The 12,371-nt window shown below is 42.2% G+C and overlaps 1 protein-coding gene across 12 annotated transcripts in view; it reads right to left on the bottom strand.

The window, feature by feature from the left end:
• LOC119737763 overlaps window positions 1-12,371 on the bottom strand; it is a 70,017-nt gene that overhangs the window by 9,832 nt on the left and 47,814 nt on the right. For all 12 annotated transcript variants that reach the window (XM_038212338.1, XM_038212339.1, XM_038212344.1 and 9 more), the window contains 12 exons: window positions 12,089-12,244; window positions 11,465-11,584; window positions 10,547-10,792; window positions 8,979-9,239; window positions 7,443-7,700; window positions 6,588-6,848; window positions 5,216-5,479; window positions 4,454-4,708; window positions 3,513-3,770; window positions 2,539-2,796; window positions 954-1,217; window positions 191-442 (listed from right to left, as the gene is read on the bottom strand). In XM_038212338.1, coding sequence (XP_038068266.1) covers window positions 191-442; window positions 954-1,217; window positions 2,539-2,796; window positions 3,513-3,770; window positions 4,454-4,708; window positions 5,216-5,479; window positions 6,588-6,848; window positions 7,443-7,700; window positions 8,979-9,239; window positions 10,547-10,792; window positions 11,465-11,584; window positions 12,089-12,244 — 2,853 coding nt within the window. The remainder of the gene's footprint in view (window positions 1-190; window positions 443-953; window positions 1,218-2,538; window positions 2,797-3,512; window positions 3,771-4,453; window positions 4,709-5,215; window positions 5,480-6,587; window positions 6,849-7,442; window positions 7,701-8,978; window positions 9,240-10,546; window positions 10,793-11,464; window positions 11,585-12,088; window positions 12,245-12,371) is intronic.

Below are 12,371 nucleotides of genomic sequence, written 5' to 3'. Positions count from 1 at the left end.
AACAGACTTTTACAAAATTGTTAGTGAATCAAAGATCCAAGTTTGAAGAAGTTTACTCAAACTTTCGAGAGGCCTCAACCACCAGGTGAAAAGTAACAGTGGCTGGTAATCTCCTCAAAACCACCTTGTGGACTTTGAAGCATTTGGGTGGCTTTGGGTCAAAAGGCGAACACAAACACCTTCGTTTTACCTGAAACTGTCACAAGGAAAGAGCACATTGCGTCATTGCCAGATGTATCGGTGAACGTGTAAGTGACGGTCGTGGAGCCAGCGTTGAAGACGGTGTTTGGTGTGTGACTCCGGACGACGTTGACGGGCTGTCCGTCGTTGTCCGTTGCCGTTGGCTCAACCCACGATACCACGGCGTTGTTTGGTCCTTGTGCCACGACGCCATTCGGACAGCCGCTGATTACGGGCGGGGTTTGATCGCCAGTTGTGCTTGCTGTGTACACAAATAAAATAGATGACAACAAAGCAACAAGTTAGCGGAAAAATTCCTTAAACCCATTCCTTAGAATGCACAGTATGATCGAGGCATTGAAAAAAAAAAGACTTGGCCAAATTTTGGCAGGATCCTACATTTGGATTTCTGAAGGATTATATTCTAATGAGAAAAGACGAAGGGCGTTTTATGGTGAAACTTTCAAGACGACCATCTCCATCCTTCAAAATTTGTGTAATTGATACTTTTTTTTAAAAGAAATCCAAGATTATCTGTCCAAGAATGTATTTTGTCATTCAAATTTTTCTTAATAAACGGCTCCATTTTTATATTAAAAAAAGATATAACACCAAATTTATTTCCACAGGGAATTGATAGCATTAGACATTTTGAAGATAATGCCTGGAAAAATTCACATCTACTTTGGGTCTAACTTTTCTTCAATTCAAATGGACTATCACATCGACGACGAGTATTTATTTTCTGCACGCCAATAATAACTACAGTCTACCTGTGACAGTGATGGTGAAACGGCACTGGTCAAAGTTGCCCGAATTATCAAAGAAGGTGTAGACGACATTTGTGACGGTGTTGACATTGAAAGTAGCCGGGGGTGTGTGGGACCGACTGATGCCTGGTACCAGACCGCTGTTGTCTGTCGCAGTGGGCTCCACCCATGAAACGGTGGCGGTGGTCTGTCCGGCATCGGGCGCCACTGTCCTGGACGTAGGACATCCCGAGATCACTGGGGCTACATTGTCCGTTGCAGTTGGACCTTAAAAAAAGAACATTTATTATTATAATAATAAAGTGGTGCTAATGTAACCATGGAAAGTGACACACTATGGGGAACTCGCACTAAAACTACTACAACTAAACTAAACTCAGGATTTTTGAAGGGGAAAGTCGCGAAGAAATTGAATTAATAGAGACAAAGGACACAATTCTTGATTTCAAACCAAAAAGGACCAAAAAAAGAATTTATTTACAAGAACTTCAAATCAAAATCAATAACTCGAGCAGAAAAACACTTTCACAGGGCAAGGCGCACCCAAGAAAAATCAAGGGGAAAGAGAGAAAGCTAAAATACACAGTCCTCTCTCTACTGCCGCTGGTCTGCTACTGATCATGAGGGGTCTGTGGTCTTACAGGGGCAGGTGGCAGGGCACATGGTCTTGGGGGAAGGGGACCAATGGCATGAGTCTAATTTACATACAATGTGGACTTGTTACTGGGGAAAGTTCATCAGGGGGAAACACTACTATATGAAAGGGTAGGGGACATCTAATAAAAAACGCTGGATTTCCTCAGGGGGCTACTCCTATAGATGCTAAATCACTACAAAAATACATTGGAAAAATACAAGTTAAATTTGGCCCTGCCACACTAACATAGCCCTTTATATCACAATTATTATCCGTTGTCTTCAGGCCAGTGAAATAAAATAGAGCCTCCACTCTCAGGATGCACCCCTGTATTGAAATTCCCATAGACACCAGCGCTAAATGCCCATACTTCAAAATTCTGTTTAAAATCCTCAGAACTCTCACAGGTACTTAAGCTGCACAGATTAATGATGATCAATGTGTCATCTTTCATTTTCTTTTCATTTCTTGGTGGGTTGACAATTGACTGTTTGAGAAATTCTCACCCAAAGAAGACTACCCATATTTTCCCCAAAGCGGAAAAGTAGCCATCTTGACAAGCGATCCCTCAACAACATGGCAAAACAGCGCCACTTTCGAGCCCAATTGCATCCAAAACGCTCAGAACAGGAAGCCCCAAGTCCGGGCCAGAGGTTCATTGCAATTTCTCTTCAATTCCCCAATTTTATTCCTCTAAGAGCTTGAATATAGGATATTTTAAGGGTATGGCTCCTATTCATGAGCTCGGTGGATGGGTTTAGGCCTATTTACAGGTGTGCCCCCCTCACATGTTCCCATTTATACTCAAGGGTGGAGAGAGGCAATTGTAGTAAAGTGTCTTACTTAAGAACACAGGCATCATGTGCCCTGTCTGAGACATATTTTACTGCTAGCAAAGCAAAGCAACATAATCTCTCTCTCTCTCTCAAAAAAGTCAAAGTTTCTACTCACTCGAGACTTTGACGACAAATTCGCACCGCGCTTCGTTGCCGAAGGGGTCGGTGAATGTGTACGTGACAGGAGTGTTACCAAAGGCGAACGAGTCACCAGAATTGTGGGTGGACGTTCTGCTCACGGTGCCGCCGGAGTTGTCCGTGGCGGTCGGGACGGTCCACGTCACCGCAACCGTTGTGGCACCCTGGGCCAGCGTGGCCGAAGCACCCGTGGGGCAGTTGGAAATGGCCGGGGGTGTGTTGTCTGTGACTGTACCTATGAAATATTGAAAAAATCTTTCTTTAAAAACAAACTTTACAGAATTAAGCCATAAACCTCATGAGGAAGCCATTTTCGATCATGTTCCCTGACTCTTTCTACACGCAAGTTACAAAAATGAAGAGTTTACCTCGCTTTCAATTTAATATGGCTGACTGGTGAATAAAGTCCATTAGTCTCTGTACCGCAAAAAAAAACTGCCCTGCCTGTTACTCCATGTAACGCCCTTCAAACCCCTAATGTACGTTTTTTTTGGTATCATAAGTGAATTAATACAATGTAATGAAATGTAGTACATGTGCAAGTGCTAATGGGCCAATGCTGTTCGTAAATTTGGATAAAAATTCATTAATGATATGAATGTGGTCTGGCAAAGTTTAATAATGACTTAATTTCTTTGAGGACCACGGAAATGCTGTGCTACGCACCATAATATACAAAGGTATGTTACCGATAAATCTGCTCTGAAAAAGTTTTTGATCAGAAATGCATGAGCAAGAGGGAACGATCCAATAAGCTCAGCCTAATAGTGTTTTGACCAATCACAGCCACGATAAAAGTTTGACATGCGTGCAGTGCATGTGGCCTGCATGTGGTGCGCATGTGGCGTGCATGTGCCTGATCACGCGCGCGGCTGGAACTTGCAAAGTGGCATATTGCCGAGGGGCACATGTTGTTGCCCCGCATGTGCCAAATTCTGACTAAATTGTTACCTTGGTTCACTGTTACAGTGAACGCGCATCTGGCCTCGTTTCCAGAGTTGTCGGTGAACGTGTAAGTGACCGTTGTGGTGCCGAGGTTGAAGGAACTGCCGGGTTGATTAGTAGTCACACGGTTGACCGCTAGGCCGGAGTTATCGGTAGCCGTTGGCTCGGTCCAGCTGACCACAGCACTGGTTGCGCCCACGGCTGCTGTCACGGCTCTGTTGCTTGGGCAGTTGCTGATGACCGGTTGAATGTTGTCCACTGTACCTGAACGCGTAGAAGATCGACAAAATTGGCTTACGGGCTACTACAATAAGTGCAGGGTAAAACAGAAATTCTAACTTGGGCCGACACATGAATTGGGTTGTCAGTCCTTCAGCGTTTTGTCTCGTTTACCTCTCATCATTTTGGGAATATTTTAATTTCAGCCTTTTTTGCTTATGACTCTTCTTAACTGAGAGGAACGATGTGGTTATCGCTTTTAAAGATTTTTTTTCTTCTTTACACAGGCCAAAACAAATTTCTCCAAAGATTTGAATCAAATAAAAAAAGTTTGACATTTGCAACAGTTTGAAGCCACTGCATTGAAAGATTGAATTGCTACATTGTCCAATTAAACCCATTTAGATTGACCTGAATTGCTTTTCAATTGTAAATCTCCTTCACAAAACCAGTCAGAAGCCACACAACCGATCTTTTTTAATGATAAAGCCTATAATACATAGAATATTGTTGACAATTTGGAACCAAAATTATGAATAACTCTCAGATTTTGTCCAATTCCAAAATTCTATGCGTCATTGGAAACCTTGTCCTTTCTAATGAGCTAAAATTCCGACTTTTTTTTTGCAAACATTGGTCCAAGTGACTGGTTTTTGTGCTGGAGGGTCACAATTGATTCTTTTCCCCCGACTCACGATTGGGTGATATTTTCTGAGGTTGTGTTTTACCTGTCACTGTCACAACAAAGGCACAGATGGCTTGGTTGCCCGTTGTATCGGTGAAGGTGTAGGTGACGGTGGTGGACCCGAGATTGAAGACGGTGTTTGGTGAGTGACTCCGGACGACGTTGACGGGCTGTCCGTCATTGTCTGTCGCCGTGGGCTCTACCCACGTCACCACGGCATTGTTGGTCCCGACTGCCGAGGCGCCAGCAGGACAACCGCTGATGACGGGCTGGGTTCTGTCAGTGCCTGGGTCGCTTGCTGTTGACAAAATAAACGTCAACGGTAAACATCACCACCAAGGTCGTCGTAACATTGAGAAATAGCACGTTGCGTTGTGTTGCCTTAAAACGAGACAAAATACAGTAGCCCTCTACAACTTGCACGTTCCGGTTCATTGGCGTAAAAACACAAGGTACGCAGGACTTATTTTATTCTGGACGTCCGCAAAGCCGTAGCGTCTTGGCATGAGCATCAAACGTCATTGGCGGAGCATTTGAATGTCTCTCCCAGTGGTCTATGCCAACTTTCAGTGGTCTATGCCAACCTTTTTAATCATTGAGGGGGTATTTGTTTTTCAAATTCTGTTTCAATTTGCATAACATTTGTTCCCATCAAGAGCAAATATAAAACAAAAACGGCAAGTCACTGTATTACATCAAGGAACAATCTTTAGAAGCAGAAGGTTATAATTACATACATGTACAAAGAATGCAACATAGCATTGAAATTTTAAAAAAAAAATTTCAAAAAAAGGACGAAATTTACATGTTACTGTAATCAGGAAGTCGCAATTGTCAAAGTTGCCAAAGTTGTCGTAGAAAATGTAGGAGACCCGGGTGACGGTGTTGGCCGGGAAAGTGGCCGGCGGGGTGTGCGACTTGGCGACATTGGGTACCTCGCCGCTGTTGTCCACCGCGGTGGGCTCAATCCAGGTCACAGTGGCCACATTGGAGGAAGCGTCGGGTGCTACTGTCTGGGGCGCGGGGCAACCAGAGATGACGGGGGCTTGCATGTCAGTGCCGCTGAAGGCTGAAGAGAACAAAAAAAATGGATTTCTTTTACTGGCTAATTTAGCGATGTCAGTATGAACTCAAAGTTTGCCACGTGACAATACATGTAAAGGGCGAGTCAAAAAAAGCGAAACTCAAATGTCGAGACCATTGTTTTAGTAAAATTCTGCAGGTAGCCCTTTTCAAAATCTAGGATATGAAAGCCCAATTCATAAGCTTTCTTTTAGTGCAAGAATCATTCAAATCACTCATGTACTTTTCAAGTTACGGAATTTTAAACACAACCACCATTTTAAAGTTCTGTCCACGGATCACAAGAAGGTAAGTGTTCTTTCAGCAAAACGAAAACAAATCACATAGGGATGTGTGTGAATGGTTTTCGTTTTGCTGAAAGAACGCACACTTTTTTGTGATCTGTGGACAGAACCTTAAAACGGTGGTCGTGTTCAAAATTCCGTAACTTGAAAAGTACATGAGTGATTTGAATGATTTTTATACTAAAAGAAAGGTAATGAATTGGGCTTTCATATCCTAGATTTTCAAAGTGCTACATGCAAAACTTCACTAAAACAATGGTCCCGATATTTGGGTTTCGCTTTTTCGACTCACCCTGTATATCTGACATATCAGTTATTTTTGAGAAGAATCCATTGTTAAATCTTCATTTTGAATCAGTGCGAAAAAAATTTCTGCCAAAATGAATTATTGACATATACATCCAGCGATTACCATAAAACCTGCAATAAAGTTGGCTAATGCACAGCAACTATAAGTAGTAGAGTTTACGCAACACTAACACCATTTTGAAACTTCGAAATGTCAGTGCAAGGAATCCCACATCAATTAAATCACAGTTTGAAGCATATTCCTTTGTCTTGGTGATTTTAAAATACGAAGGCACTGCTGACAAATTTTAGTGGGAAAGTTGACAAAATTTGGTCTAACTGTGTACCACAACTCCTATGGCTGACTTCTCAAAAAACTGGATGTCAATACTAAGGGGGGGGGGGGGGAGGGGAAACCCCAAAACTGGTGCTACACCTACAACAAAGATGGTTTATAAGTAGTGAGTATTAGACTTATTCAATTCCTTCAGGAAAAAAAATAGAATGCATGAAAATACATACGTGAGACCATGACGACAAACTCGCAGCGAGCCTCATTGCCAGAGGGATCGGTGAACGTGTATCTGACTTGGGTGTTGCCAACGGTGAACAAGTCCCCAGAATTGTGGGTGGATGTTCTGCTCACGGTGCCGCCGGAGTTATCCGTGGCGGTCGGGACGGTCCACGTCACCGTGACGGTTGTCGCGCCCTGGGCCAGCGAGCCCGCAGCAGTCATCGGGCAGTTGGAAATGAATGGCGGTGTGTTGTCTGTGACTGTACCACCTTGTTTGGCAAAGAAACAAACCAAAAAAGTGAAACTACAAGTACATTTTTTGGTTGCACCACGCAACATGAAATCAGTTTGAATGATTCTGAAAAGCATCGATGGAAAATAAACGTTTTGGCCAGTATGCTCCGGTTGCCTCTGGAAGACAGATTGAAAGACAACAGATCTGAAACGTAATACAGGCTGGATCTTACTTTCTTCATAATATAAAGAATGATTTTTAATCCAGTATTTTTCTTAACAATTCTGGTGCGACCGGGAAGGTGAAATGATGGACAATTTTAGTCAAAATCTCCTTGACCTAAATTTGAGGAAATTTAATAATGAAAAAGTGATAAAATGTCTCTCCATGAAATAAGTTTAAATTGTGAACGTTACGATCATTTCATCCCTTGCACTTTAACATCCTGAACAACTGAACAGTTTAAAGTCTAATTTGATTTTTGAATTAAGAGGGTTAAATAATAGGAAAAAATGGGAGTAAAATAGAAAAACGAAAAAACAGTAGCAAATAATTGTTTAAAAAATAAGAATGCCACATTTCAAGCGATTGAGAAATGTGTTAACATTTAACCATAACCCAAACTTACTGTTGACTGTTACGGTGAATGTGCATCTGGCCTCGTTTCCAGAGTTGTCGGTGAACGTGTAAGTGACCGCTGTGGTGCCGAGGTTGAAGGAACTGCCGGATGGATTAGTGGTCACACGGTTGACTGCTAGGCCAGAGTTATCGGTAGCTGTTGGCTCGGTCCAGCTGACCACAGCACTGGTGGCGCCAGGGGTGGCCGTAACGGCCCGGTTTGCGGGGCAGTTGCTGATGACCGGATCAATGTTGTCAACGATGGTACCTGAATTGGATAAAAATAAAAAACGCAGGCTTGATATTCGATAATCTCTGCTGATGATTCCTCAAGCTTGCCTAGTCAGCTGGACCCAATAGTTTGTTTAGGACATTGCTTATACTCAGTGAGTCAGTAAGTGACTCAGTAAAGTCAGTCAGTGATTTGGTGAGTCAGTCGAAGACACAGTGAGTCAGTGAGTCAAACAGTGACTCGGGGAGTCAGTCAGTGACTCAGTGGGTCAGTCAGTGAGTCAGTGAGTGACTCTGTGACTCATTGAGTCAGTCAAAGACTCAGCAAGTCCGTCAGTGACTCAGTGAATCAGTCAGTGACTCAGTGGGTCAGTCAGTGACTCAGTGTGAGTCAGTCAGGGACTCAGTGGGTAAGTCAGTGACTCAGTGAGTCAGTCAGTGACTCAGTGGGTCAGTGACTCAGTGGGTCAGTCAGTGACTCAGTGTGAGTCTGTCAGGGACTCAGTGGGTCAGTCAGTGACTCAATGAGTCAGTCAAAGACTCAGTGAGTCAGTCAAAGACTCACTGAGTCAGTCAAAGACTCACTGAGTCAGTCAAAGACTCACTGAGTCAGTCAAAGACTCAGTGAATCAGTGAGTCAATCAGTGAGTGACTCGGTGAGTCAGTGAGTGACTCGGTGAGTGACTCGGTGACTCAGTCAGTGACTCGCTGAGTTAGTCAATAACTTGGTGAGTCAGTCAATAACTCAGTAATCAGTCAATAAATCGGCGAGTCAGAGAACAGAAAGCTGGCCCATCAGGTAAAGCAAACAGCACTCCTCTGATAACGGTAAGAGCACACTGCAATCATGCTGTCATAGTGGCAAACAACTTTCTTGCCGCTGATTCAAGCTTCTAACATAATGAATCAATCTCCGTCGGAACAAAATACAGCACAAGTAATCAACATTTGGTAAATTTATTTCACCAAATGAGATAAAAAAAAAAGTGGCTAAAAGAGAAGGCAAGTTAAAATCTTAAGTTGGACTTTGCCCTTCACCAATGAAATTCCAACAAAACATTGTATACTCAGTGCAATTTTGGGGCCTGTGAAAAAAAAACAAATATAACAATCTTACTTGGATGGGACTCAAACCCACAACCTCCGGCTTACTAGTTCAGTCATTTTACTAATCGACTATCAAGCTTGCTGACTTTGGATCTGATATAGTAATGGGTGCCACAAAGAATCGCTATTTGTATGATGACATTTTTGTCAAAGAGACATGCATCACAATTGCATATATTGGGTTGAAATTAACATTGCAAATTTTTACCTGGGTTCACTGTTACGGTGAATGTGCACCTGGCCTCGTTTCCAGAGTTGTCGGTGAACGTGTAAATAACCGCTGTGGAGCCGAGGTTGAAGGAACTGCCGGGTGGCGCTGTGGACACACGGTTGACCGCTAGGCCGGAGTTATCCGTTGCAGTCGGCTCAGTCCAGCTGACCACGGCACTGGTGGCACCAGGGGCGGCCGTAACGGCCCGGTTTGCGGGGCAGTTGCTGATGACCGGTATAGTGTTGTCGACAACGGTATCTGAGTTGGATTAAAAATAGGATCAATATTCAGTTGTTTAGAAAAATTGCTTAAAAGAACAACAAAAGAAATACAAGTCTAACCTAAATAATGTTTGTTATTGTTTTAAGTCATTTTATGTAATACAAATTAATGCCCAAATCAGTGACAAACAATGCAGAACTTGACCTGAATATGTGTCTATGTTAAGGAGAATACACGAGAAAGTGTGGATTCGTAATTTAAGAATTCACGAGGCGCGAAGCGCCGAGTGAATTCGTAAATTAAGAATCCACACTTGCGAGTGTATTCTTCGACTTAAACCATTGCGTCAAAAGAAGTATTGGCATTAACAGTGAGTGGAGATGAAAAGACTTGGGATAAATGTTGCAACCTAACGCCACTTCCGCGATTGTGTACAAAGTCTATGGAGAGTCAAGAATTTTTTTTAAAGTATTTCCTAACAAAATTGGAAATATTTCTCAGTCCCAGATTCATGTCTATCATCATTTTTGCAATGAATGCCCTTCATTGAGATGATATATGGAGAAAAAAAAGTGGCGTCAGGTTGCAACATTTGTCCCGGCTCCTTCCGTCGACAAATTGATAGTTCAGACGATGATTTCTTTCTGACTCGAAGTAGGTTTTGCAGTGACGGCGGAGAATCTGACAGGGAAGATGCATTGGTAATTTCGGAAGGAAATTTTCACGCATACTGTCCTATTAATGCTCATTATTGAGAACAATTGTCTGACCTGTTCAAAGTGTGGATTCGTAATTCCGAATCCACACTTTACTAAAGATTCTTCGTTCCGAATCCACACTTTGTGACCAGCGTAACAGATTCGTAGTTCCGAATCCACACTTTTAACAATAGTGTGACGTCATAGCAATGGTTTAAATGTAATGTTCTTAAAAAACCTGCTGTCATGTTCATTTACATACAACTAGGATGTGTTTCTGTGCACACACTTCTAACAATGCCTGTTGAATAGCTGTAAATTTCTCAAGCCATATGCTATCAAAACAAAAACGTCTACTGTTGCAAACAGCCAAAGAGCCGAACAGTTTTGGGGAAACAAAAATCACAAGCAAGTCCTAACAATTCTAATATTCCCTTTTCTTAAAATTGTCTGCAATTTATTTTCAATGAGAATTTACTTGTAGGTTATACAAAAACAAAGCCCTGTACGTTTTTTCAAATTCTCATTGATGTTAGTCTGTAAACAGGAGTTGCAAATTTGAATAATTTCAAATTTCTTTAAAAAAAAAAAAATTGGTTTAAAAGTTTTAAGCGAAATTAGTTCCCATGGCAACCAACGACTTACTGGTAACCGTGACGAAGAATGTGCAGGTGGCATAGTTCATGCTGCTGTCGGAAAACACGTAGGTGACGGGCGTCGTGCCGGCGGGGAAGTTGAATCCGGAGTTGTGAGAGCTGAAGATCAGGAACGCCGTGCCGGAGTTGTCGGTGGCCGTGGGGGTCGTCCAGGTGACCACGCTGCTGCTGCCTAATGCGATGTTTCGCGTGACGGAGTCGGGGCAGTTATCGATGACGGGGTCGATGTTGTCTCCTGATTGAAAAGGAAATTTGGTTTACTTGAAAAAAAATTTTTGGAGGGGGAGTAATGTTTGGAAAAGAGCTGCTGGTCTGTTTGTTCATCTGTTCCTTCTGTCAGGGTTCTCCCCAGGATTTTTTTCCGAACCTGTGGGGGAGTTTTGTCATGAATCAACAACTTGTAAAGCCACGGTGTGGGGTTTGGAGCCCGCTTAAGGGCCCGGTTCGTAGCCCGCTTAAGGATCCCGAAAAATATTTAACTTTAGAAGCTCTCTGATGCATTTTAGAGTAAACCTGGAGGTTTTTAAGGTAGATTTTCACTTACAATTGAGAGATTTCTATATTTTTTTACTTGAAAACAAAGAATCAACATGTCACAAACATTACAACTTCCTGAACTGGAAAAGTATGGATTACAATTAAGATTCAAATTAAGAAATAAGGCAAAGAAAAATAGTTTCTGCTTCCAATTACATGCCTTTCAAAAATAGGGTCGGTAGGTCGAAAATAATTTTGATTTTGCCACATTTTTTTGGGTGCTGATTGAATGGAGCATAGAGCAAGAAATCGTGCACATTTGGTGCCTTGTTTATTAACATTCGCACCAGGAAAGTTATCGAGACTACCATCAGAAGTGATCAAAACTAGATAAAAATTCTTAAAAGACTTTTTTTGTGCGACAACTTACCAACTGGGATTTCACAAGTCGAGCCTGCGTAACCAGTAGTGCACTGGCACACGTAGTAAGTGTTGAATGGTTGGCACTGGGCGCCATTCCTGCATGGGTTACTGTTACATGGATTAGTGCCTGCAAGATTAAAAAAAATATTCAAATTTAACGTTTAAAATATCCAAATTATCAAAACAGACAGATTTCCAAAAAGACGTTTTGTATTGAAACATTTTTTTTTTATCCATGTTTTTTGCAAGATCCAAAATATTGGAATGGAAATTTGTTCCCTTTCCATTCTTTTCTAATCTGAGCCCAATTTCATTGCTAAGCAGAAAAAAAAATTGCTTAGCAAATTTGTGTGCTAAGCAAAAATCGGCTGGGAACCAATCACAAGTGATAAAAACACCACATGACATTTTGGCTGGTGACCCATTTCTGCTGAGCAGATATCTTTCGCGCTAAGCAAATATTGCTTAAATAAATAAATAATGCTTAGCAAATTTGTGTGCTAAGCAAAAATCAGCCGGGAACCAATCACAAGTGATAAAAACACTACATGACATTTTGGCTGGTAACCCGTTTCTGCTAAGCAGATATCTTTTGCGCTAAGCAGATTTCCGGGCAAGGACATGTACTTACTGACTGTCTCGCAGTTGTGTCCGATGAATCCGATCGGGCAGTTGCAGATGTAATCGACGTCGTTGTCGTAGCTGTGGAAGGCGTTGGAACAGGAAGCTCCTTGCTCACAAGGGGGCCTGTCTGGCAGCGAGCAGATATCCAACGAAGGATTGTCAACTGGAAACAAAGCAAAAAAGAAACTAGAGCTACGTCCGTTTGATGAACAGAACCCAGGCTTTTCCGCATTTTTAAAGATCCATGTAAAAAATTTACTTTAAAAAATGAACTTAGTCTATTTTTTGGC

The sequence above is a fragment of the Patiria miniata genome, unplaced genomic scaffold, assembly GCF_015706575.1.
Source record: "Patiria miniata isolate m_02_andy unplaced genomic scaffold, ASM1570657v1 HiC_scaffold_3, whole genome shotgun sequence".
Lineage (NCBI taxonomy): Eukaryota > Metazoa > Echinodermata > Asteroidea > Valvatida > Asterinidae > Patiria > Patiria miniata.
This window is presented reverse-complemented; position numbering and strand designations above follow the sequence as displayed.